Source organism: Setaria viridis, chromosome 9 (genome assembly GCF_005286985.2).
Source record: "Setaria viridis chromosome 9, Setaria_viridis_v4.0, whole genome shotgun sequence".
NCBI lineage: Eukaryota > Viridiplantae > Streptophyta > Magnoliopsida > Poales > Poaceae > Setaria > Setaria viridis.
The window spans coordinates 30,714,536-30,737,478 of NC_048271.2; the positions used below are offsets into that span (position 1 = coordinate 30,714,536).

Below are 22,943 nucleotides of genomic sequence, written 5' to 3' on the forward strand. Positions count from 1 at the left end.
GCCACCACACTCTTGCTTTGGGATTCCATTAAATGGACCTCTCCATGGGTCATTTTCCCAACAAAATCAACCCTACCTCCTCGCCATTACCGGAAAAGAGAAGGAGGAAACAAATCTCCAATACCACGAACCGTGGTATGGAGAAACCTAAAGTCTAAAACTGAACTCGATCTACTAAAACCTATTAGAAAGATGGATCCCACTCCCTCCAGCCTCCGGCGAGATGCTGGAGGTGGGAAGGAAGGGGGACCAGCGGTGGTGGAGGCGGAGGGCCGCTGGCGGGATCGCGGTGCCGCCCATGTCACCCTTCGGGACGACACGGGGCGATTCGTTTTTTGCGTTCACCGGTACGAACCGAAGGTAATAATAATAAGACTCATTTATACTGCTGTATATTGCAACCAACAGTACTGGTAATGTTTGTACTATCGGTTCGTTAGCCCAGGGGCCAATCCAGGCGAGAACACCGCCGGGTCAGCTCTATTGCGTGCAGGAGCTCCTTTGTTGAACAGTATTAGACAGTTATTTTCCACTGTATTTATCAAAGTTCATTGGGGTCAGCTGACCCCGATACGTAAACACCTCTAATCCACCCCTGTTAGCCCATGATTTTTAGGCCCTCACAAATCTAAACTAACAGAATGTATATCCGTTCTTTAACCGACCGTTTTTGTTGTGGTGAATTTGTCCTGTACCTTTTAGAAGTTTACAATGAAACTAGAATAGGACAAGTGATAATCCTCATGTATATATATATAGAAAACGACCAATAGCTCGTTTACTTTATTTATCTCAGTTGGGCTGGGCTCAGCCAATACAACACATCACTCTTACAATACACATTATACTGGGATATTAGGGGGTTTGGATCAAGTACCCTATCCAAATAGGTCCTGAGTGGACTCATGTTTGGTGAGGGGGACTTGCTATGGTAAATTAATAAGTACCTATAAGGTAATCGTCCATAGACCACAGTGTGTGATAGTCATATATCCATGTCCAGCACGAGAGCCGCGTCGCCTTTGTCGACGGTGAATGCCTTGAGCATCTTCCCTGTCGCCGTCGTGACCTGCGCCACGTACGAGCCGTGGAAGCCCCTGAACTTGAACTGTCCATCGCCGTCGAGGCGGCCACGCGCATCGGAGGTCCACTCCCTCCGGAGCTCAATGAACCTCTGTCCGGCGTCATTGACGGTACCGTCGGCGTTGACGAGGGCGGCGTCTTGGCGCCACATGTGTCCCTGCATGAACCCCCAGAGCACGACGCCCTGCACGGACGGGTGCGCGTACGCCTCGCGGAGCACGACCTCGAGGTCATCGGCGCGGAGGGCCTCGTCGGGCTCGCCGACGTCGAGCTCGGTGATCCAGACGGGCAGGTCGGTGGCGGAGAGCTTGTCGAGCGCGTCGCAGATGACCTCCCCGACGGGGTTGCTGACGTGTCCCTGCAGGCCGATGCCGCCCACCTGCGCGCCGCCGCGCTGCAGGTCGCGGATGAGGCCGATGTACTTGTCGGGCGTGGCGTTGGGGTCGTTGCCGCACTCGACGTTGTAGTCGTTGACGAAGAGCGCGGCGCCCGGGTCGAGCCGCGCGGCCTCGCGGAACATGAGCGCGGCGACGTCGTCGCCGAGGCGGTCGCGGAAGAAGCGGCCGTGCAGCATCTCGTTGTTGACGTCGTAGTGCGGGAACCTCCCCGCGTAGCGGCCCAGGAGGCCGCGGATGCGCTCCTGCACGACCGCCATGAGCTGGTCGCGGTCGCCGCCGATGTCCTTGATCCACTGCTGCACGTCGCCTTCGACGGCCCAGAAGATGCAGTGGCCCCGTGCGGGCTTGCCGGCGCGGTCGCAGAAGTCGAGCAGCCGGTCGGCGTCGCCGTAGTTGAGCTGCCCGCGATGCGCCTCCGTCCAGTACCACTTGAGCTCGTTCTCGAAGACGGCCCAGTCCAGGTGGTTGGTGAAGAAGTCCACGAAGGCGGGGTTCTGGATCACCTCGCCGTTGATGCAGCTGCCCAGCGGGAACCCACTGTCCAGCTGCACCACGCGCACGGACGCCCCCGCCGCCCCGCCCAACTTGAGAACCACGTCACGCTTGCGCACCTTGTCCGTCTTGTCCTTGAGGTAGCTGAAGCGCGCTTTGCGGTCGATGGCAATGATCCGAAGATCCATGACCTTCACGTCGACGCCGGCAGGCGGCCCGTGCACGTGAACCGCGGCGCTGCGGGGGCTCTCCCTGAGCCGGAACGCGCCCTTGATCTCCGCCCACCTGCCCGGCTCGGCGCAGACGGCGCCGCCGTCGATGACGCAGCCCCCGTCGTCGTCGCCTACGCGGATGCTGACACGAACGGGGTGGCCGCCCTGCTGGTTTCCATCCTCCTCCTCCGCTGCTTCACCAGCCACGCTGATCCAGCCGGCGACACGGTACGTGACGCGGGGCCTGAGCGCGCCGAGAGTGATCGCCTGGCGCAGTCCATCCTCCTCGTCGGCGCGGGCCCCGGCGAGGACGTACCGGCCGCTGGGCTTGTGGCCGTGCCCGACGGCTGCCGTGGGGAGCCTCGCCGGGTCCTCGTGGTGCTGGGACAACGCCGTGCGAGCGCCGCAGGGAGCCCAGCCGACGGCGTTCACCTCGAACACGACATCCTGCATGGTCGACACATGCACGCATGAGGTGCGCACGACACAAAGGAAGTGAGCTAGACTGTATAAGAAATGACGGTGCAATAATGGAGGAAACGGTGCTAGCTGCATGTAAGTTTTTCCTGCACGTACCTGGTGAGTGCTGGCCATGGCTCGTATTAGGCGATTACCGGCGAGGCAGCTAGAGCAAAATGTTGGCCACCGAGCTGGACCCGGGAGTTCGATGTTGGGACGGAAGCAGGGAGCGCTTGTTTGCTCGTGTGATTGGTTTTTGTGTTGTGAGATTGAGGAGACGGGTCGAGGGAGATGCCGCATTTATAGGCATTCGGCCGTCAAGTTGTGGCAGAAAAAATATTGCGCTAGTTGCTTTGCAACAATGCTTATCCAATTGAGTTACGGTGAAGCAAGAACTACATCACCTCGCAGCACTCTCATTGGCTAGATGAGATTTACACAGGAAGATAACTGTCACTAGCTACTTCACAAACACATGGGAGTTGAATTAGATAGATTCTCTAATATCCTGGTGTGTGCAATGTACCATGTATCTCTGGTTCGCGTGTGACGAGTAGTACTCCTACTTGCCACCGTTGCAATTTCTCTATATTTAATTCCATTTTCAGCTGGAAACACTCGTGCAAACAAATCAAGAGTCTAGGCTCCAAATTATATTGGTGGACTGCACAACCATTTATCAAATGATTGTTAGGATTACACAGTTCTTTATTTTGATTCTAGCAAGTGCATATATGTACAATCAAGAATGCAAATAGCAACCGCTATGAACTACTCCAGTAGCGGCGGCGGCGGCGGCGGCAGCAGTAGTAGTAAAGCTTTAGCCATGGACACATAGCAAATTTACCAATACCATGGAACGGAGCATGCACATCGAGTATGTACAAAGTACTTAGCTTCAATTGGCGCCGGGTGCAAGTTGCAGCCGCCACCGGCACTCCGCATGATGCACTTGGTTTAGGCGTGGGGCGTCACCAAAAATCCATGCATAGCTTCAAGCCACGGATACCGGCTAAAAGCAAAAGCACATAGCTCGCGCATGCATGTGCGCGTATCTACATGTGGAGATACACCGGAACGTCGCTCTCGCTGTGCTGACGTGTACAGTACATTATTACTCGCCCTGTAGAAAAAAGCAACCGGGCGAGCTGGAGTTTAGATTAGTATATCTCCAGCTTTGGTCGACGACCGTCATCAGCTAAATTGGGTGGCTATCATATCGCACCTATCGGCTTGGTCGGTTTATTATGAGGCAATTTTTCACGGGCCATGCATCTCATCAGCCTGTGCGAACCAGTTTAATTTCCACACGGATCAAACGGCGTGTACGGTGTACCTGACCAACCCAGTCGACGCACACGCACGCTGCACTCCGATCAACCAACGGCCAGTTCAATTCATACACTTTAGTTGGGTAAAGGGATTTTTCGTCTACAGGACATTATGAAAAAAAGTGGTTCGGTCTCTAAGACAGCGTTCATTTATTTTGCCTAGCGGACGCTGTGAATATGTTAATTTGTTTGAAATAGACCATGTGTCATGGAGACACAATCACATTTTTTCCCCAAACTTTATCTATAGGACACCACGCGGTTATGGTGAAATTCAAGCATGTTTTTTTTCAGTGTCCTATATGAAAAGTGCCAAGTACTCCCTCCGTTCCAAATTATAAGTCATTCCAACTTTCTTGGAGAGTCAAAACATCTCAAGTTTGACCAAATTTATACAATAAAGTGCTAACATTCATGATATCAAATAGGTACCATTAGTTTCTTCATTAAATATATTTTCATAATATATCTATTCGATGCCATAAATTTTTGTGATTTTCTCTATAATTTTAGTCAAACATAAAAAGGTTTGACTCTCTAAGAAAGTTGGAATGACTTATAATTTGGAACGGAGGGAGTAACAAACTTAGTAGATATTTTCCAGATTTTGTGAATCTTTGAGAAGACAAAAACAACAGTTAAAATACTCTAAGTTAGAGAAAATTTATAGAGAATAATATTAATATCTACACATAGAAAAGTAAACTATAAAAATATATTCCATAGTGGATCTAATTATGCTAGTTTGATATCACAAATATTATTATAGTTTTGCATAAACTTGGTTAACCTTACAATTATTTGACTGAGGATAACCTCAAAATTCCTTATATTTCAAGAGTTAGGGCGTGTTTGGCATGGCTCTTGAGCTGAACTCCAGTAACTCCAGCCAATTTTCTAGCCAAACATCCTAGCTCCAAAACTCTATGGAGCTGCCAACTCCATGGAGCTGTAGTGCAAATGGGGATGGAGTTTTGGAGCACCTCTTTTGCAGCTCCAAAACCACCCAATATGAACCTCCTCGTGGAGTTGGTGGGTAATTACCCACCAATGTCACTAATTTCACAAAAATGATTCACTTCTTTCTTTCTCCCGAGACCCCTCCTCGCGCCTCCTTCCATTTGCCCGCAGGACGCCGCTGCGTTTGGCCGCCGCCAATCCCCCGCGGCTGCCCTCATTCTTTTTCCTCCACCGCTCGCGCCGCCGTCACCATCTCTTCCTCCGTTCCCGCGCCACCACTGCCCTTCCCATCTCCGGCCGCCCTTCAGAGACTCGGAGCAGCCCGTGCCACGCCTGGCCGTGTGCCGCCCTACCCCTAGCGGCTCGCTCCCTACTTGGCTTCCCTGCATCTGCCCACCTCTACGCGCCGCCCGCCTTGCCAGCCCTGACCCAACCTTGGGCGCCCTGACGTCCACGCCACCCGCTGGGCATAGCTATCTCATGTCCCCTCGTGCGCTAGTCCACCGCCACCTCGGCAACTCCATGGGAGGAGATCTTCCGCTGCCAGGATCCTCCTCCGCCCAAGACTGACCAGCAACCTGCCGCCCTCCGTCCAATCACTATTAGGCAAGCGCCAAGGGGAGCCAGGTGACACTGTCAATCCCCTCCTCTGTCAGTGCCGAGCTTCAAGGTGAGGAAAATTTTCCCTTTTCTCATTTAATTCGTGTGCTTGTGTTGTGAGATGAGAACAAAATCATGTTGAAGTCTAGTATGGAATGTTCTGAATGTATGCATTGAATGGTCTTTTTATAGAATTTTCACCTTGTGCTAGTCCAGATTTCTTGATTCGTAGTCATCTGTATTTGACTCTATAGACTGTATTCTCTCTTGAAATGATGAAATGTGCAGTGCTTCTTTGTTAATTGATTATGTGACCTTTTTCTCACTTTGGGGACGTCGTGGACGCGCGGACGAACTGGCGGTCGGCGCTCGACATCATGGAGCGCGTCGCATCCGAGGCGCTGCTGTTCCTGAGGAAGAAAAGAGGGGGATAAGAGGATGACAGGTGGGACCATGAGTTGGGGGCAAGAATGACAATTCACCTTCAAACTCCTCTTTTCTAGAGTTGGGGACACCCTCCCAGCCAAACACCTCCATCAGATAGCTCCAACTCCACCCAGAGCTGGCTCCACCTGGAGTTCTGGAGTGGAGCAGCTCCACCCAGAGTTGGAGCCATGCCAAATAGGGCATTAGTGGTAATTGGAGTTCTGGAGTGGAGCAGCTCCACCCAGAGTTGGAACCATGCCAAATAGAGCTTCAGTGGTAAATGTTGGGTCAGCTAGTCTTAGATGACCTCTGATCCTCTACATTAACTGACTAATGTCTTGAATCCCTATTTCCACGGTAATTTGAGTCTTGGACCAGGTTTGGTACTGTTACAATTTGAGTGTTAAAATTTGAGTCTTGGAACCAGGTTTGGTACTGTAGCAGCAACATACTATAGCAAGTAATGGTATCCATTTTATTGATATTGGGATGGACGTCTCTGGGTAGAGGCTAATCACTACGTCAGATTTGATTTGTGCTGGCGCAGGCAAATTAGCGAGTTGGCGGGCGTGATTGGAACCCGCCAGCACAAAGCTTCCTTGGGTCAGCGGGGGAGCACCCGCCAGCATAGTGGCCTGTGTTGGCGGGCAATGCAAGCACCCGCTAGCATAGATGCACCCCATCTGTGTTGGCGGTGGGTTTATGTTGCCCACTAGCACAGAGCTCGCCCATTTATGCTCCTGTGCATCTTCTTCCCTAGGCAACCTTCTTGAGAGGACTCGGGAAAATCTCTAAAAATACCAAATCTAAGGGGGAAAGTTTTGCTCTCGATTTCTTTGGAGGAGGTGGGTATATAAGGTTAGTTTGTGCCATTTCAACTTTCTTTTTCAACTTCTATCCATCATTTATAGCTTTATTAGTTTGTCATCTAGATCTAGATCTAGATCTAGAACTAGGAGAGATAGGAGGGAAGAGAGAGAAAATAACTAGAAATGGATTATTTTTGTAAATAAAATTCTATGGTCATATTATAACCATTGCAATGCTATGTTTGTCATTTTAATGTAATATAGAATTGAATTTGATTATATTTTTCCTACTTATTAATTATTATATCCATAGTTTTAATTAATAAAGTTGATTATCTTAATATATATTGAGTTTGATTTTTCCCTTCTTATTATTAATTATTACATCCATGGTTCAATTGATTCTCATTTAGGGTATTATATAATTAGTTTTTATTATATTTTTCCTACTTATTAATTATTACGTCCATAGTTTTAATTAATGAAGTTGATTGAGTTAATATATAATTGAGTTTGATTTTTTTTCCTTCTTCTTATTAATTATTACATCATAGGTTTATCTACTCGGGAAAAGCTCCAAAAATACCAAATCTAAGGGGGAAGATTTTACTCTTGATTTCTTTAGAGGAAGTGGCTATATAAGGTGAGTTTGTGCCATTCCAACCTTCTTTTTCAACTTCTATCCATCATTTCTAGCTTCATTAGCTTGTCATCTAGATCTAGATCTAGAACTAGGAGAGAGAGAGAGGAGGGAAGAGACATTCGCATACTTTCATGTCAGAGGTATCGAAGTTTGTGGAGGCTGTGAAGAAGCACACTCTCATTTGCAAGATAAAGCAAATATGTTGTCCATGTTTTGACATTAGCAACAATATTGTATGGGAGGATACTAATGTCATCAAGAGTTATTTGATAAAACGAGATTTTGTGGATGGATACACAATTTGGTCCCACCATGGTGAGGCATGAGGTACTTCCAACAACACAGACATCGATACTGGCTGTGATGAAGTGGGTGGTGATGAAGCAAACAACAATGATCATGTTATGAAGGATGATGATTACGACCGTGGAGATCAAAATGGTGATCAAACAGATGCGCGTGTGGAATCACAGGTGGACGAGGAACGTGATGTTGATATGGAGGACATGTTGCACCTCATTGAACTGAAAGTGTTGCTAGGGAGTGCTAAAGGGTTAGAGAATTTTGAGACACTCAAGAAGGCAGCAAAAGACCGTATGTATGTTGGATGTAGGAAGGAGTGGAGAGTGCTGCGTTTCCACCTTCATCTTCTGATCCTGAAGGCTAAATTCGGCTGGTTAGACAATAGTTTCAATGATCTCCTTACTCTACTGGGCAATTTGCTCCCGAATCCTAACTCTGTGCCAAAAAACACATACGAAGCAAATAAGGTTATCAATCCATTGAAGATGCGTGTGCAAAGAATACATGCGTGCAAGAACCACTGCATATTGTGCTGCGGTGAGTACATGGTATTGGAAAAGTGTCCAAATTGCAATGCTAGCCGTTACAAAAGTAATGCCGATTTCTGTGAGGACCGTGCTGGTTCCTCCATCGGGAATAAGAGAAAGAAGGTTGCAAAGAAAAGTGCTGGTGCTCAAGTGGAGGAAGAGTCCTATATAGGTACTGACACAACGACTTAGTGCAGAGTCTCTGCCTTGGTGATGTGGTACTTATGGGTGGTGGACCATCTAAGGCATTTGTTCTCAAACCCAAAGACTGCTGAAATGATGACTTGGCATGCTGATCTCCCAGTAAAGGATGACAGAAAGTTTTGTCATCCTTCCGATGCTTGCTAGTGGAGGACCTTCGATGCCAATCATCTAGAGTTTTTAGATGAAAAAAGGAATGTACGGTTCGCGTTGAGTACAGACGGCATGAATCCATTTGGTGAAAGAAGCAGCATACACAGCACATGGCCAGCGCTGATGACCATATACAACCTTCCCCCATGACTATGTCACAAGAGAAAGTTTCTTTTGCTAACCATTCTCATACAAAGCCCAAAGCAGCCTGGCATCGACATAGATGTCTTCCTTGAGCCATTGATGGAAGATATGCAGAAGCTTTGGGAAGATGGGGTTTGGATGTGGGATGAGTACAGACATGAGCACTTCACACTAAGGGCAATTATCTTTGTTACCATCAATGATTATCCCACCCTATTTGCCCTAACAGGTCAGGTGAAAGGTAAGACAACATGCGTAGTTTGCTTGGATGGAACATCATATGTGTACCTTAAGGGATCTATGAAGACATTGTTCATGCGGCATAGTCGCTTCTTATTGAAGATGCATAAATACTGTAGGATGAAGGACTGTTTTGATGGCACCAATGAGAATGACTTTGCTCTAAAACCGGCTACTGGTAAAATAGTATTTGAAATGTGCGAGAAAGTCAAGTTCAAACTTGGTAAGAAGTCATTAGGTGGTTCTGATAATTCGAAAAGGTAAAGGAAGCAGGCCGAAACTACAGACGTCATAGAAGTGCCATTTAAGAAGATGTCTATCTTCTTTAAATATTTGCCATACTGGCGAGAGCTGGCAGTGCGCCATGCCATTGATGGTATGCATCTTCAGAAGAATGTGTTCGATAGCAGCATCGGATTCTTGAGCTTATCAGGCAAGGCAAAGGACGGACTAAAATCACGTAAGGATCTGGTTGACCTTCAAATTAGGCTAGAGCTCTACCCGCAAGAACTACCTAATGGTAAGCATTACCTTCCCCCGGCTAGCTACAACTTAACACCAGATAAGAGATTGGCTATGTGCAAGTGCTTGCACGGGTTGAAAGTGCCAACCGAATTCTTATCAAACATCCAATCACTAGTCTCATTAAAGGACATGATGCTTGCTGGATATAACTCTCATGATTGCCATGTGATGATCACAATTTTTCTTGCTATTGCGATTCAAGCTATCAAACCAGTATTCGTAAAGATGGTTATCACACGGATATGTTGCTTCTTCAACGTGATTTTGCAGAAAGTGATTGATTGTGTCGAGTTGGCTAAGCTTCAACTGTTTGTGTTGGAAAATCAAGCCTAGCTCGAGATGTGCTTCCCTCTATCCTTTTTCGATATCATGGAGCATCTTGAAGGTGTAGTGGACATTGAGGATTACAATTAGTATGAGGAATTGGACCTTTTCAAAGACCATGAATGAAGAATCAAGCGTGTTGAAGCAAGCATTGATAAATCCATGAAGCCATGGTTAGGTACTGACTATGAAGGAAGAATTGTTAAAGGATAAATTACATTTATTTTCTCTTATGTTGTAAGACTAAGTAATATTCTTGTAAGACTTATTAATTATGTTGTAAGACTTTTTTTTAATGTGGATTAGACTTTATTATCTTATAACTGAATGCCAGCATAAGAAAAGGGCAGGGGTACATCCATGCCACAATACAACATAACCAGTTCTGATAATAGTGCAAGTTATTACATCAATAATTAAAGATCCTAGAGAGAACAAGTTCAAATGCATAAGAAAAGGGTAACGGTACAACCATGCATGTTACATATTTCATACTCCAGTTTGCGTCCTTAGATATTGAAAATAATTAAGGTCTCCAATCGCCCAGCCAAGAACTTCATCAAAATAAGTTAGAGCACGGATGAGTGCACTCTCCTTCGCTTCACATGGACGACTACATACATTACTATAAACGGAGAACATTGGAGATGTTAATTGATGTGGCCTATAGAAAATGAGTTGAGCCTAGAACTTCAAATCTGGGGTGAACATCAGGTTTCCACCCATGTAAGTCAAATGAAGCCTTTCCATGACTTGATCTAGAATCGCACGAAGGCTCGCTTCGGCAATGGTAGTATGATTTATATCCTATAAAAGATGATTAGAACATGATGAAAGTTAAAAGATGTAACACTACTAAAGTTATAAGAATGATAAAAGAATATTCCATACCATATCAGGAAGCCGAGAAAGCCTCTCAGCAGTCACAATCACATTGTTTTCTCCCTCCTCGAGCTATCTAATTCAAAAATATGAAAAGTCTAGCACTAAGTACCCATGATCCTTAAGATGCTCTAGGCAGGCCTCCACGACGGTCCTGTCAACAGTTACCCTAGATGGTGCTTTGCTACCCCATGCGGCAATTGAAACCATCGAGATGGCCTCTACTGGTGATAATGAGGTGAAATCTGGATGTCGAATAGGTACTTGGAAAGAGAGATGTTTTCTTTCCATATTTGGTTCACCTACGTCCTCAGTTTGCACCACAGGAGAAGTACCACCTAGTTTCGGCAACATCTTTGAGCCATCTAATATAATTGATAACCTGCATTGAAGTAAATTTAGAATTTATTCATATGTAGTAACAAAAGAAATTAAAAGAAGGAAAGAATATTACTATGTTGGGAATTGTTCCTCTGCTTCGATCGTCGAATGGCAAGTCAATGGGGCCATGGAATTGAAGTCCTGAAAGACTAGCGGGAGTGTCATTGTGCCCGAAATGTCCCCTGCCACCTCCACGGCCGCCACCACCACGATGGCCACCTCCACGGCCGCCACCACCATGGGGAAAAGAATTTCCACTTGCCATATTTAGCCCAAACTATCCACATAAAATTTACAAAATGCTCAGAATAAAAGATTATCTAAAATAATAGAAGAAATTGACAACTGTTAGTTTAGATCTCATGAATATTGTAAAATGTAACAACTTTTAATTTCTCACACAATCCTTACGTAAACAAAATTTACACTGACTATATGAAAAAATAATATATAGTGGAAGCAAATAATTTAGAAACAATAATGCAAAACTTATTTGAACAACATATACATGTAAACGATTTACACCACAAGTAGCACTGTCAACTTATAGAAATTGCAATGTAAGTAAAATTCATATAAATAACCAGATATATGTGGATAGAATTTCAATCAAATAATCAGATCTACTTGAGCAAAATGGAAGAAAATGGAAAAAAAACATCAGCCGGCCCGGGAGGAGGACGACGGCGCTCGGTGGACGCGGCGAAGTCTCGGGCGGGGAGGTGGGCCCGCGGTGCGCGGTGGTGGACGGGTAGGACGGCAGCCTGGCGGCAAGCACAATGCTGGGCGGACGACGCGCAGCGGTGGCGCTCGGGGATGAGGACAATGGTGTGAGGGGGGCGCGGCGGAATTCGGCACCCTGACGGCGTGTGTTGCAAAACCGCGAGGAGTTAGAAAAATTTGGTCCCCTGGCCGGGGTTTATATGTGGACGAGTCAATGCTGGCGGGCACGATGGCAGGTTGCGGTTGAAACACCTCATGAGTTATAGGGTGATTATGACTTGGATATCCATTTAGGAAGGATGTACTATTATACTATCTCAAAATTATTGTATAAAATTGTCGAAGAATCATAATATTTAGCATGTAACCACTTTAAGAGTGAACCAACATGGACCAAAAATATTAACACAATTTTGAGATAGTATAATAGTACATCCTTTCTAAATGGATATGCAAGTCATGATCACCCTATAACTCATGAGGTGTTTCAACCTATAGTGACAAGTGAACTAACTAGTCATTCTCATTTATGTTATGTATGAAATTATACTTTTTACATTCACTAAATAACATTTATGTTCATGTGTAAAAGTTTGAAACAATTTTGAAATCATTTATCAAGTATTTAAATTGGTTGAAAATTTCTTGAAACCACTGCGCTGGCTGGTGCTAATGCAGCCCGCCAGCCCCAAAGTCTCAACGCTGGCGGGCGACGTTAGCGCACGCCAGCACTGAACCTCTATGCTGGCGGGCTGCGTTACTGCCTGCCAATGCAGCGCATGACCATATAACCCCTCGCCAGGCTCAAAAATTTCTAAGTCCTGGCGCAAAACTTTCACTACGCTGTCAGGCTACCAAAATTTCACGCCGGAACCGCCACCCTCCTCGACGCCACCACTGGTCACCGGAGCGCGACCTCGCCTCTTGTAGTGCCGCTGCGGTCCCCTCCCCGATGCCCCCACTGCACTCCCGAAGTGCCGCCGCCTCGACTCCCTTGACGCTGCCGCTCTCGCGTTGTGCCGCCGCCACCTGCTTCCCCCTTATTACCCGCTGGTCCTCCCCCGGCTGCCGCGGCCTCCTCCCAGATGCCCCTACATGCCGCCGACCTCTCGAAGCGCTACCGCCGGCCGCACCCCCCTCTGCACCCGCCAACCCTCCCCCAGCCTCCGCTCCTCCCCGACCCGATGCCCAACGCCACCGCGCCTCCCTCCTCTTTGCCGTGACATGATGCTGCGCCGCTGCTCCTCCCCAAGCCGCGCCTCCTCCTAGACCACTGGTGCGCCGCTCCTACCCGAGGCCGCCGTGCTGCCACCAGCTCTCCCTGACACCGTCGCGCCGCCGCCGGCCCTCCCCCAAGCTGAAGGACCTCCGTTGGTTTTTTTCATGCAAATAAAATTAATTGATAAATGAGAACAATGCCAAAGAAAATGTAATAATAAATGTTGTGTTTAATTGATATTCATAAATAATTTTTAATTACAAGTATTACAATTTTGCATATTAAGAGCAATGGACACCAACGAGAACAATGCTAAATCCGTCAAGGAGGATTTTGATTCTAACGACGATTGTGGATCGTATTCAACTCCACCTGAGTATGAACCAAGCCCACCTAGGACTCGCAGGCATCTAGATGAAGATGACCCTGAATTCGATCCAACCGCGGATCATTAGGTACCTACATGCATATTCATATACTAGCTAGTGATGTGTTTGTTGTTCATATGAAGATGATAAACTCCAACTATTGTTTTCTCTATAGAACGATGACCATTCCCCGGTTCATTCGCCACCGCGACGTCGTAGAACATTACTAGGCAGGAAGGCGAGGTAGCTACCTCTGCACCATAGGCTTCAGCTACAACTGCTTCCACTAGTAATCCAAAAAGGCAACGTGGGAAAAGAAGCCAAAACTAGATACCTGAAAAAGGTATTCTCGTAATAGGATTGTTTGGCTCCAAATGTGAGCCCATATTACCTAAGGGGATAGCTGCTAGGTTTCGAAACATATGTGGAGCTATTGTCACGGATAAATTGCAGACCTGGATGATGACTAGTAATTGGAAGGATGTGCCTACCACTACAAAGGATGTATTGTGGGCCACATTGAAAGAAAAGTTTACTTTTCATGAAGGTCAAGAGGAATCTGCAAGAAAATTTGTTGAGGGCCACCTTGAGAGATGTTTCAGGAATTGGAGGTCTACTCTTAATAAAGAACATGTACAGAAAGGCAAGAATGCTAGGGAAGACTTCGGTAGGATTCCTCAAGAAATGTGGGAAGAGTTCATACAACAGAAGAACACGCCGGAAGCAAAAGCCCAGAGCGAACAAAATACCAAGAAGGCTATGAAAGCAGCCGAGAACTCCCATCACTTGGGTGCGGGCGGGTACGCAGCCAAGATCGCTAAATGGAGGAGAGAGGAAAAAGAATGGAGGATAGCTGGTTTACCAGATTTGTTTGAAGGCTTGGATGAGCGCAGCAGGAATTGGGTACTAGCTTGCGACAGCAAGGTTAAATTCAAACACCCAACAACAGATGAAATTTATGCGAGGTTGGAACAGCTCACCGAGCGGCAAAAGAAGGGTCTTTTCAAGCCGGACAGAGAGAAAGATCAGCTAACCACCGCAATCGGAACCACGGAGCACTCTGGGCATGTTCAAGGGATGTCATCAACATTGCCTTGGGGTAATGCATTCCACAACGACCAAGCAAGCTACAGGAAGCGGGACCGTTATAAGAAAAACCATGAAGAGCATATGAGAGAAATTGCCAAGTAGGAGTTGATTGATTTCTTCGCCACCCAACAACTACAAACAAGGGCTAACCCGATAGTATCCGATGATCAACAACAGGAAGAACCAACCATGCAGCTTGCCCACACTGGATTCATTGCTCTGAGTAGTGCTGGCTCCATTGCAAACGTGAGGTATCCCGTTGATGACATACAAGTGAATACACCATGTAGGTTGGTGATACCTTGTGGAAGGAAACAAAATAAGTTTTGAGAGGTCGCAACCGGCATGGTAGTAACAAGTCATAGGTTCCCAAAGGAACCCTCACCAGAATTCGGCTGGGTGCAAGTTGTTACGGTGTTGGATGAGTCGTGCGAGATTGACATCCCTACTGATGAGGGGATTGAGGTTCTCGATGATGCGATGAACCAGTACATACTATAGCATCACTGAGATATCGTTCTGAATAATGCATCACGAGAAACCTCACGGCCGAGCCAAGATGTACCCCTGCTACATTCAAATGTTGACACGGAGCAACCGATGTAATCACATGTGCTGGGAGCTACCAATGAGGATGAGCAGCCAATGCTATCACCTATTCTAGAAGGTCTCACCGAGGACGAGTGGACATCACTACTGCAAGGCGATGAACGGGTATATAATTTACCAGTTATTAATCCAACATCACCTTCGCCGGCATCTCCACCTCCCAAGAGGAAAGCGGTACCTCGTATGGTTAGCACATATGATCAAAAGGCTTCATCAATAGCAGTTGAAAAGTTCTTAAATGTATTGAAAAAGAAGGCTTCATCTTCCAGTGAGAAATTTGTAGCTTGCGGCACATCTTGGCAAAAGGAAAAGGATGAAAACCTCAATTTCTTTGCATCAGATGAATTCCTAGAGAATTATGAGTATGGCAAACCATTCTTGTATCTATGGGATCTGCTGGATAGCCCATGGGAACTGAATAAGCTGCATGGATGGATCACGAAAGCAATAAAGCAAGGCATTCGAGCATTCACCGTGCATGTCCCAAAAAAGGTTTTCCTTAGTGTTCTCGATTATCAGATTGTGATTGATTTCGAGGATTTGCACAGACTTTACCATCGACAACACCTCGACGTGAATCTCAATACCATATGGTGCTTGTAAGTCCACATGTACCGCATACACGAGTTTTAAATATATACGTATATTTTTTATATGTCAAGTACCTGAGTGACTACCTATTCTACAGGATGCAATGGATGAAGGAAGAATTGATGTACGGCAGGTTCAAGGTAGCGTACCTTGACCCAGCACGAATTAGCGAGCCAAAGAACAAGTTCAAAATGATGGAAATGGTCAAAGAACAAATGGAACCAGCATAGACACAAGCAGAGAAAAATGCTATAAAAGCAAAAGCCCACAGAGATGAAATGCACAAAGTGTTCGTATACATTGCAAGAGTAATAAGGAAAAAGGCTCACAAGGATTATATCATGGGGGCTTACAATTTTCAGTAAGCTAGCTAGTTTTAATTACTATATATATACTTGGTACTATTTAATGCCGTCTATAATATAAATTATTATAATATAATGCAGAGACCACTAGATTTGCATCATTATTTTACCCAAGCATGGAGAAGCGGTGGTCCTGGACTCAGCTAGATTTAGCAAAGATAGTTACAAGAAAATCATAGGCATTATACAAAAGTAAGACATTCCTTGGCAGTATTTAAATGCATGTTGAGATTCTATACACCTAAGTTGTATTACTAACTCTTGTCTTTATATCCTCAAAGTGTGTACAAGCTTTACATAATAAAAGGTGGGGAGTGCCCTGAAAACAAGAAGAAAGCTATGAAAATAATATATCATAGATTCGTAAGAACGTAAAAACTTGTTTTTTTTCATATAATGTAGACTTTTCATTAATAATAATTCGTCATTTTTCTATTTGATTGCAGTGCCACAGGCAACCTCCCGGCTCTGTGCTATGTGGATATTACATGTGCGAGTTCCTCAGAAACAATGAGAGGTACCGAACGAACCCCGAAGACGTAAGTCTCTTATTCACTATCATGTGCTAACTTCCTAATGGTAATACATCCTAATCTTCATTTATTGTATACCTACAGATGCCTATGATCAACACTCGCGATGCGGTGGTTGAAGACAAAGGTATTGACAACATTTGTAGGGACATGGCGAGGTTCATGCCATGCGAGATTTGTCATGAGGATGGAGCATTCTTTGATAAAGATGGCGTGTTAATGGCGAACGCATGCAAAGGTCTTCGTAGATGGACGTAGTAGTTTTAATATTAGCGTGGCAAAGAATAGCTCTATTCCAAATGTTGAATTGTGTGAATTATTAATTATTCAAGTTTGTTGAATGATGTGAATTATCTATTATGTACGTTGTAGTTTTTAATAATGCAAATTATTTATTATTTAAGTTTGTTGTTATGTGGTTGGAGATACATATTTAAATTTGGCATCTAAAAACTAGCAGGAAATAGAAATAATAAATAATTCATGGGAAATAATATATTGAATGGGAAAATACATATTCCTGGCGGGTGGCATAAGCACATGCCAGCACAGAAATCTCCTATGCTAGCGGGTGATATAACCACCCACCAACATAGAAAGCATATGTGCTGGCGGGTGGCTAATGTCGCCCACCAGCACATACCACTCTGTGCTGGCGGGCGAGCACCCTCCAGCACAGATGTTATTTGTGCTAGCTCAAAGTTGTTGGCGGGTGCTCGGCTTGTCAGCACAGGCCCCTTTTAGCCGCTATCACATATCTTTTGTGGCCTAGTGAATGCAGAGGAGTTTTTGCATTCGCAGCAAATTTGAGTCTGGTCTAGCGGTCCAGCTCGTCTTACCCGTTTAGAGAATGGAGAACCCACTAGGGATGGATATGGACGTCTACAAATCCGAATTATCCATATTTGTATTCACTAAAATATGGATATCCGTATTCATTCTCACTTGGATGTATCCGTATCCAATTTTTTCAATGTTTTCCCCTATCCACTTCCAGATTCGTATTTGACAAAAATATGAAATATCTAACATTGTCTATATCCGTGATGAATAAACCCAATAAAACCATCTAGATTTATTTATATTACTACATACTAATTATACATGATGTTAATTGTAATATTGCTAATAAATTAATTATTTACAACATTTAAACTATTAAAAATTATCTATATGACAAATGACTAATTATGTTAACCTAATATTACTAGTGATATACTCGCTCCGTCCCATAAGGACTGTTTGTTTAATCTTCAAAACTTGTCCCATAAAGAATCGATCATTTACTCCCACCATCAATGCCCAAGCCAGACTCACTAAATAAGAAAGGCTAATAGGTCTAATAATTACTACAAACGTGCATGCATAATTAATTCTATTCGGTAATCCATCCGATTAAGAAGAGTTATTAGGGGTACTTTAGACAGCATTGCTACTATCTTGGCTAAAATTTTTTAAACGAGCGGTCTTCGTGGGACGGAGGGAGTATAATGCTAAAGTTTAATTAATTTTAATATGACTAATTATATTAATTTTAAATACATTATATTATTCATCAAATGAATAAATTATATTTAAATGTATTTATGTACTTTTTCATTGTTAAATGATATTTATATATTTATGGAAATACATATTTTTGTATTTATTTTGCTATATGTAATTATTTATTAATAAATATGTTATTTTCCATAAGATATATATTATGCACTGTTCTCATAATTTACTCCCTACTTGTAGCATGATTTTTAATCAATTATAAACCATAGATAAATCAAATTGATACTCGTTATGACGCTATGTTATAAGTGTATCCGAATGCGATCTGAACCACTCGTTTTGTATTCATATTTGATAATACTCGTATTTGTATCTGATTTCAAATTAAAATGGGGTAAATAGTGTTATCCAAATTCGATTCCATGTGTGTCCGAATCCATTCCTAAGGGCCTGTTTGGATACACACTCATAATCTTTAGGACTTCACTTTTAGTCCACTTTTAGGACTTGTGCATCCAAACATATGTCATAAAAGTGCATTCATAATATTTAGGAGTGTTGTTTTCATTAGGAGGACCAAACCATCCTAATGGGTCATTTTTCTCCTAAAAGTGGTCCCCAACCCATCCTTTACCCCTGTTGCCCCTCTCCTTCTCTCTCCATTGCCGCACCCTATCCTTCCTCCCCCGGCTCTTCTCCCGCACGCATCTCTCTCTTTTCGTTCTTCTAGCACATCTACACCCTTTACCGCCTCCTCCTCCCTCCGCCGCTTCCTCCTCTTCCTACCGCCACCTCCTCCCTCCGTTGTCCCCTACTCCTTTCACCACCGCCATCTCCTCCCTTGGCCGCCGCCACCCCCCTTCGCTGCATCTTTCCGGGCCATCTATCTTCGCTGCCACCATCACCTCCCTTCACCACCGCCTCCTACTCTCGCCGCCTCCTCCACGTTTCCGCGCCGCCATCTCCTCCCGCCGTCTCCTCCTCCCTTCGCCGCCACCTCCTACTCTCGCCGCCTCCTCCCCATTTCCTTGCCGCCATCTCCACCCGCCTGCAGATCCAGGAGGTCAGGGGCTCCCCATGCCGTCCACAAGATCCACAATTTCCTCAACCCCTCCAGTCCTCCGCCGTGCCCCCAAAGATTCGTCGGTTCCTCATGGCGGGCAACGGCGACGACGGATTGGAGGATTTGTTCCCCCAGGCCCATCCACAAATTCCCCCCTGCCAAATCGATTTTTTCTCTCAGTCCGAGTCTTCCAGTGCCCCCCGTCACGGCTTGGAGAACTTGGACCTCAACTCCCAGGCTGAGGAGTTCCCAGATCTGAGCACGTACTCAGACTACCTTCGGGAAGATGATGTTCCCCGAGGCCGCGGTAGCTGTATTCTTGGCATACGCGCGGCTCGCAATGCAGGTCCAAGTGGTGGAGGATTCAAAGGAGCTGGTGGTAGCAGAGGAGCCAGTGGGAGCAGAGGGGCTGGTGGCAGCAGAGGGGATGACGGTAGCAGAGGGGACGGCGGCAGCAGAGGGGCCGGCTCCAGTCAAGGTGCAGGCGGCGGCAGGGTGGCCGGCGGCAGCAGGGGGCCTGGTAGTAGAGGTGGAGTAGGGCGTGCAAGGTCATTGTTTGGCGGTGGTGGTTCTGGAAGTGCAGGTCGTGGAGGAGGCCGTCGAGGTGGTGCTCGTGGTGGAGGAAATTCAGGCCCTCCAGAAGATGTTTTTGATGTCTATGAACACAATGTTGTTGATGATGCAGCTGTGGAAGTTGTGTTTCCTACCTCAAAGGTAAAATCTTCATACTTCATCCCCTGGTAGAAGTGAGTTAGTAGGATTGTATAGTGAATTACTGCCTAGGTCATGTATCCTAGTATGAAATTAGGGTGCATTTAGAACTTCATACTTTCTGAAATTGTGAATTGCTGCAATTGTGACTTGATGAAAATGTGGCTTCATGAAAATGTGGCTTGATTAAATTGTGGATTGCTGAAGTTGTGACTTTCTGAAATTGTGACTTGCTGAAATTGTGAGCTGATGAAATTGTGAGTTTCTGATATTGTTGCTTCATGTATTCTGCAATTTGTGTCTAGATAAATTGATTAATTAGTTGCTGAAATAATTGCCTACATACTACCTGAATTAGTTGCTGAATTACTTTGTTGACTTGAATTAGTGTGTTGCCTTGAAATTCAGTCAACTTTTTAGGAACTATATTGCTTGGTTTATTACAGTACAGTAATTTTTTGTATTGGTATCCAATAAATTAAAAATGACAAAGCACAGTGGATAGAAAGGAATACTGGGATATTCTGTGATTTATCAGTTGAGCAAATTAGACAAGGAAACTATCCCAAAGGCAACATGTCCACTAGAGGGTTGAAGATAATTCAGGACAAGTACTACATGGCTACTGGTTTGAAGCATGACCTCTCTCAGTTTAGGAATAGAAGAGATCAATTGAAAAGGGTATATACCTTTTGAAAAAGCCTACAGAAGGAATCAGGTCTAGGTAGAAATTCAGATGGGACAGTGCTAGCTCCAAGTTGGTGGTGGGATATACACACAGAGGTGAGAGATAAATTTTCAACTAACCCTTTAATTTCCAAGATGTAGTGCTCCTGACTTAGAATGACATCTCACTTGCAGAAACGTCCTGATTTGAGGAAGTTGCAGCATGGTGCTCCAGAGTACTTAGATCAGTTAGAAGAAATGTTTCATGAAACTGCAGTTGATGGAAGCACAGCATACATTCCAGAAGTTGAGGAGGAGGAAGAAGAAGATGGTGAAGATGATGATATTGGAGACCCTTCAGTTGGTGGAGAGGACTGTGATGCTCAGCATGCCTCTTTCTATGATAGCCCAAAGAGCTCAAACACCAGGAAGAGGTCCAATGCAAGCACAAAGTCAACTGCTACTAGCCCTCCCAAGGAATCAAGAAGCCCAATGATCAATGCAGTGACTAATTACTTCAACAGGCAATCAGAGAAGGATGATGTGACTTATAGTATTTTCAGGAGTGTTGGTGCATCAATTGTTAAATTCACAGAAGATAAAAGGCAGAAGATGACCACCAATGTAGTGGCAGATGAAGTTAGGAGATGCCAACAGTTAGCACTAGATTGTGGTGCAAGCAAGGACAGTGCTGAAATGTTTGCATGTTAGGACATATGCAAGGATCAATACAACAGGGAATTTTTCTGCAACCTTCCTGATTCAGAGGCTAGGATGGCTTTTTTGAAAAGATGGTGCAAGAAGGAGAACTTAGACTAGAATTTAGTCTACAATTTATTAGTAAACTTATGTGGCTATTTGAACCTTCAATTGTTGGTTTGTGAACATGTTATTGTGGCTGGTAGAACAAGAATTTGTGGCTGTTTGAACATGTGGCTGTTTGAATATGTGGCTGTTTGAACATGTGATTGTTTGAATATGTGGCTGTTTCAATATGTGGCTGTTTGAATTTGTGGATGTTTGTCTTTGTAGCTGTTTGAACATGTGGCTGTTTGAATAATAATGTGCCTCTTATGGAGTTGTTTGACTAATGCATGACTGATTTTTTTGTAATGGTCAATTAGGATGATGGTGAAAAAGGAGATTCTGATGATGAATTTATAAATATGGCGTGCAAGTTTATGGAGATGGAAATCATACGTCGAAAGAGGAATCGAGAGATTATGGAGCCCTCAATAATGCTTGGTATGTACTATGACACTTACTTCAACAAAGGGCCACCTAGGGTACCCACTGTACCGGGCATACAATGGGTGCAAGAGACACTATCAAATGCAACTTCATGCTACAACATGTTTAGGATGTCTTGCACTTTATTTCATCAACTTCATGACCTGTTGGTTGAGTCTTATGGTTTGAGGACAACTAGAAGAATGTCAACGATGGAGGCTTTAGCTATGTTCCTATGGATAAATGGTACGCCCCAATCACTAAGACAAGTTGCGGATCGGTTTGTAAGGTCATTGGAAACAATAAGCCGCACATTCGATGTTGTTTTGTCATGTGTTATTAAGCTAGCAGTAGATATAATTAGGCCAAAGGACCCTCAGTTTACAACAATTCACCAGAGGTTGAGAAATCCTAGGTATGCTCCATATTTCAACAATTGCATAGGAGTTATAGATGGGACTCATGTACCAATTTTGGTGCCAAATAATAAGGTGGTTCAACATATGGGGAGACATGGATATCCTACACAGAACGTGCTTGCCATTTGTGACTTCGACATGAGATTCACATTTGTTGTTAGTGGATGGCCTGGATCAGTTCATGATATGAGAGTATTCACTGATGCCATAAATAAATTTGCTGACAAGTATCCACACCCTCCTCCAGGTAGAACTTTACTCACAACATGTTGTGAAAATCATTTATATGGCAATATTGCTAACCATATTGTCTGTACATTTGTAGGAAAGTTTTATCTAGTAGACTCTGGATATCTAACCGTCCGGGGTATCTTGCACCATACAAAGGTACGAAGTACCACCTTCCAGAGTTCCGTAGTGGTCCAAATCTGAAAGGTATGAAAGAGACGTTTAATTACGCACATTCATCACTTAGAAATGTTATTGAGAGGTCGTTCGGAGTTTTGAAGATGAAATGGAGGATTTTATTGGGAATTCCAAGTTTTTCAATAGAAAAGCAAAGCAAAATAATAGTAGCATGTATGGCACTTCACGATTTCATTAGGGAGAACAATAATGCGGATAGGGCCTTTCATATGTGTGATCATGATGAAAATTTTGTTCCTTTGGCCGAAGAATCAAGCTTTGAAGGACAGGAGGGAAATACCGAAGAGTCAGACGGAGACCAAAATATGAACGAATTCTGTGATAATATAGCTAATGCT

The 22,943-nt window shown here is 44.7% G+C and overlaps 1 protein-coding gene across 1 annotated transcript; it reads right to left on the reverse strand.

Annotated features, from left to right (window-relative positions):
- Nucleotides 1-750: 750 nt before the first annotated feature.
- On the reverse strand, nt 751-2,897 carry LOC117840165 (endo-1,4-beta-xylanase 1). The gene is made up of 2 exons (XM_034720626.1): nt 2,762-2,897; nt 751-2,632 (listed from the first exon to the last, which is right to left on the reverse strand). The coding sequence occupies exons 1-2, from the start codon at nt 2,777-2,779 to the stop codon at nt 986-988; spliced, it is 1,665 nt and encodes a 554-aa protein (XP_034576517.1). The 5' UTR covers nt 2,780-2,897; the 3' UTR covers nt 751-985.
- Nucleotides 2,898-22,943: the final 20,046 nt, after the last annotated feature.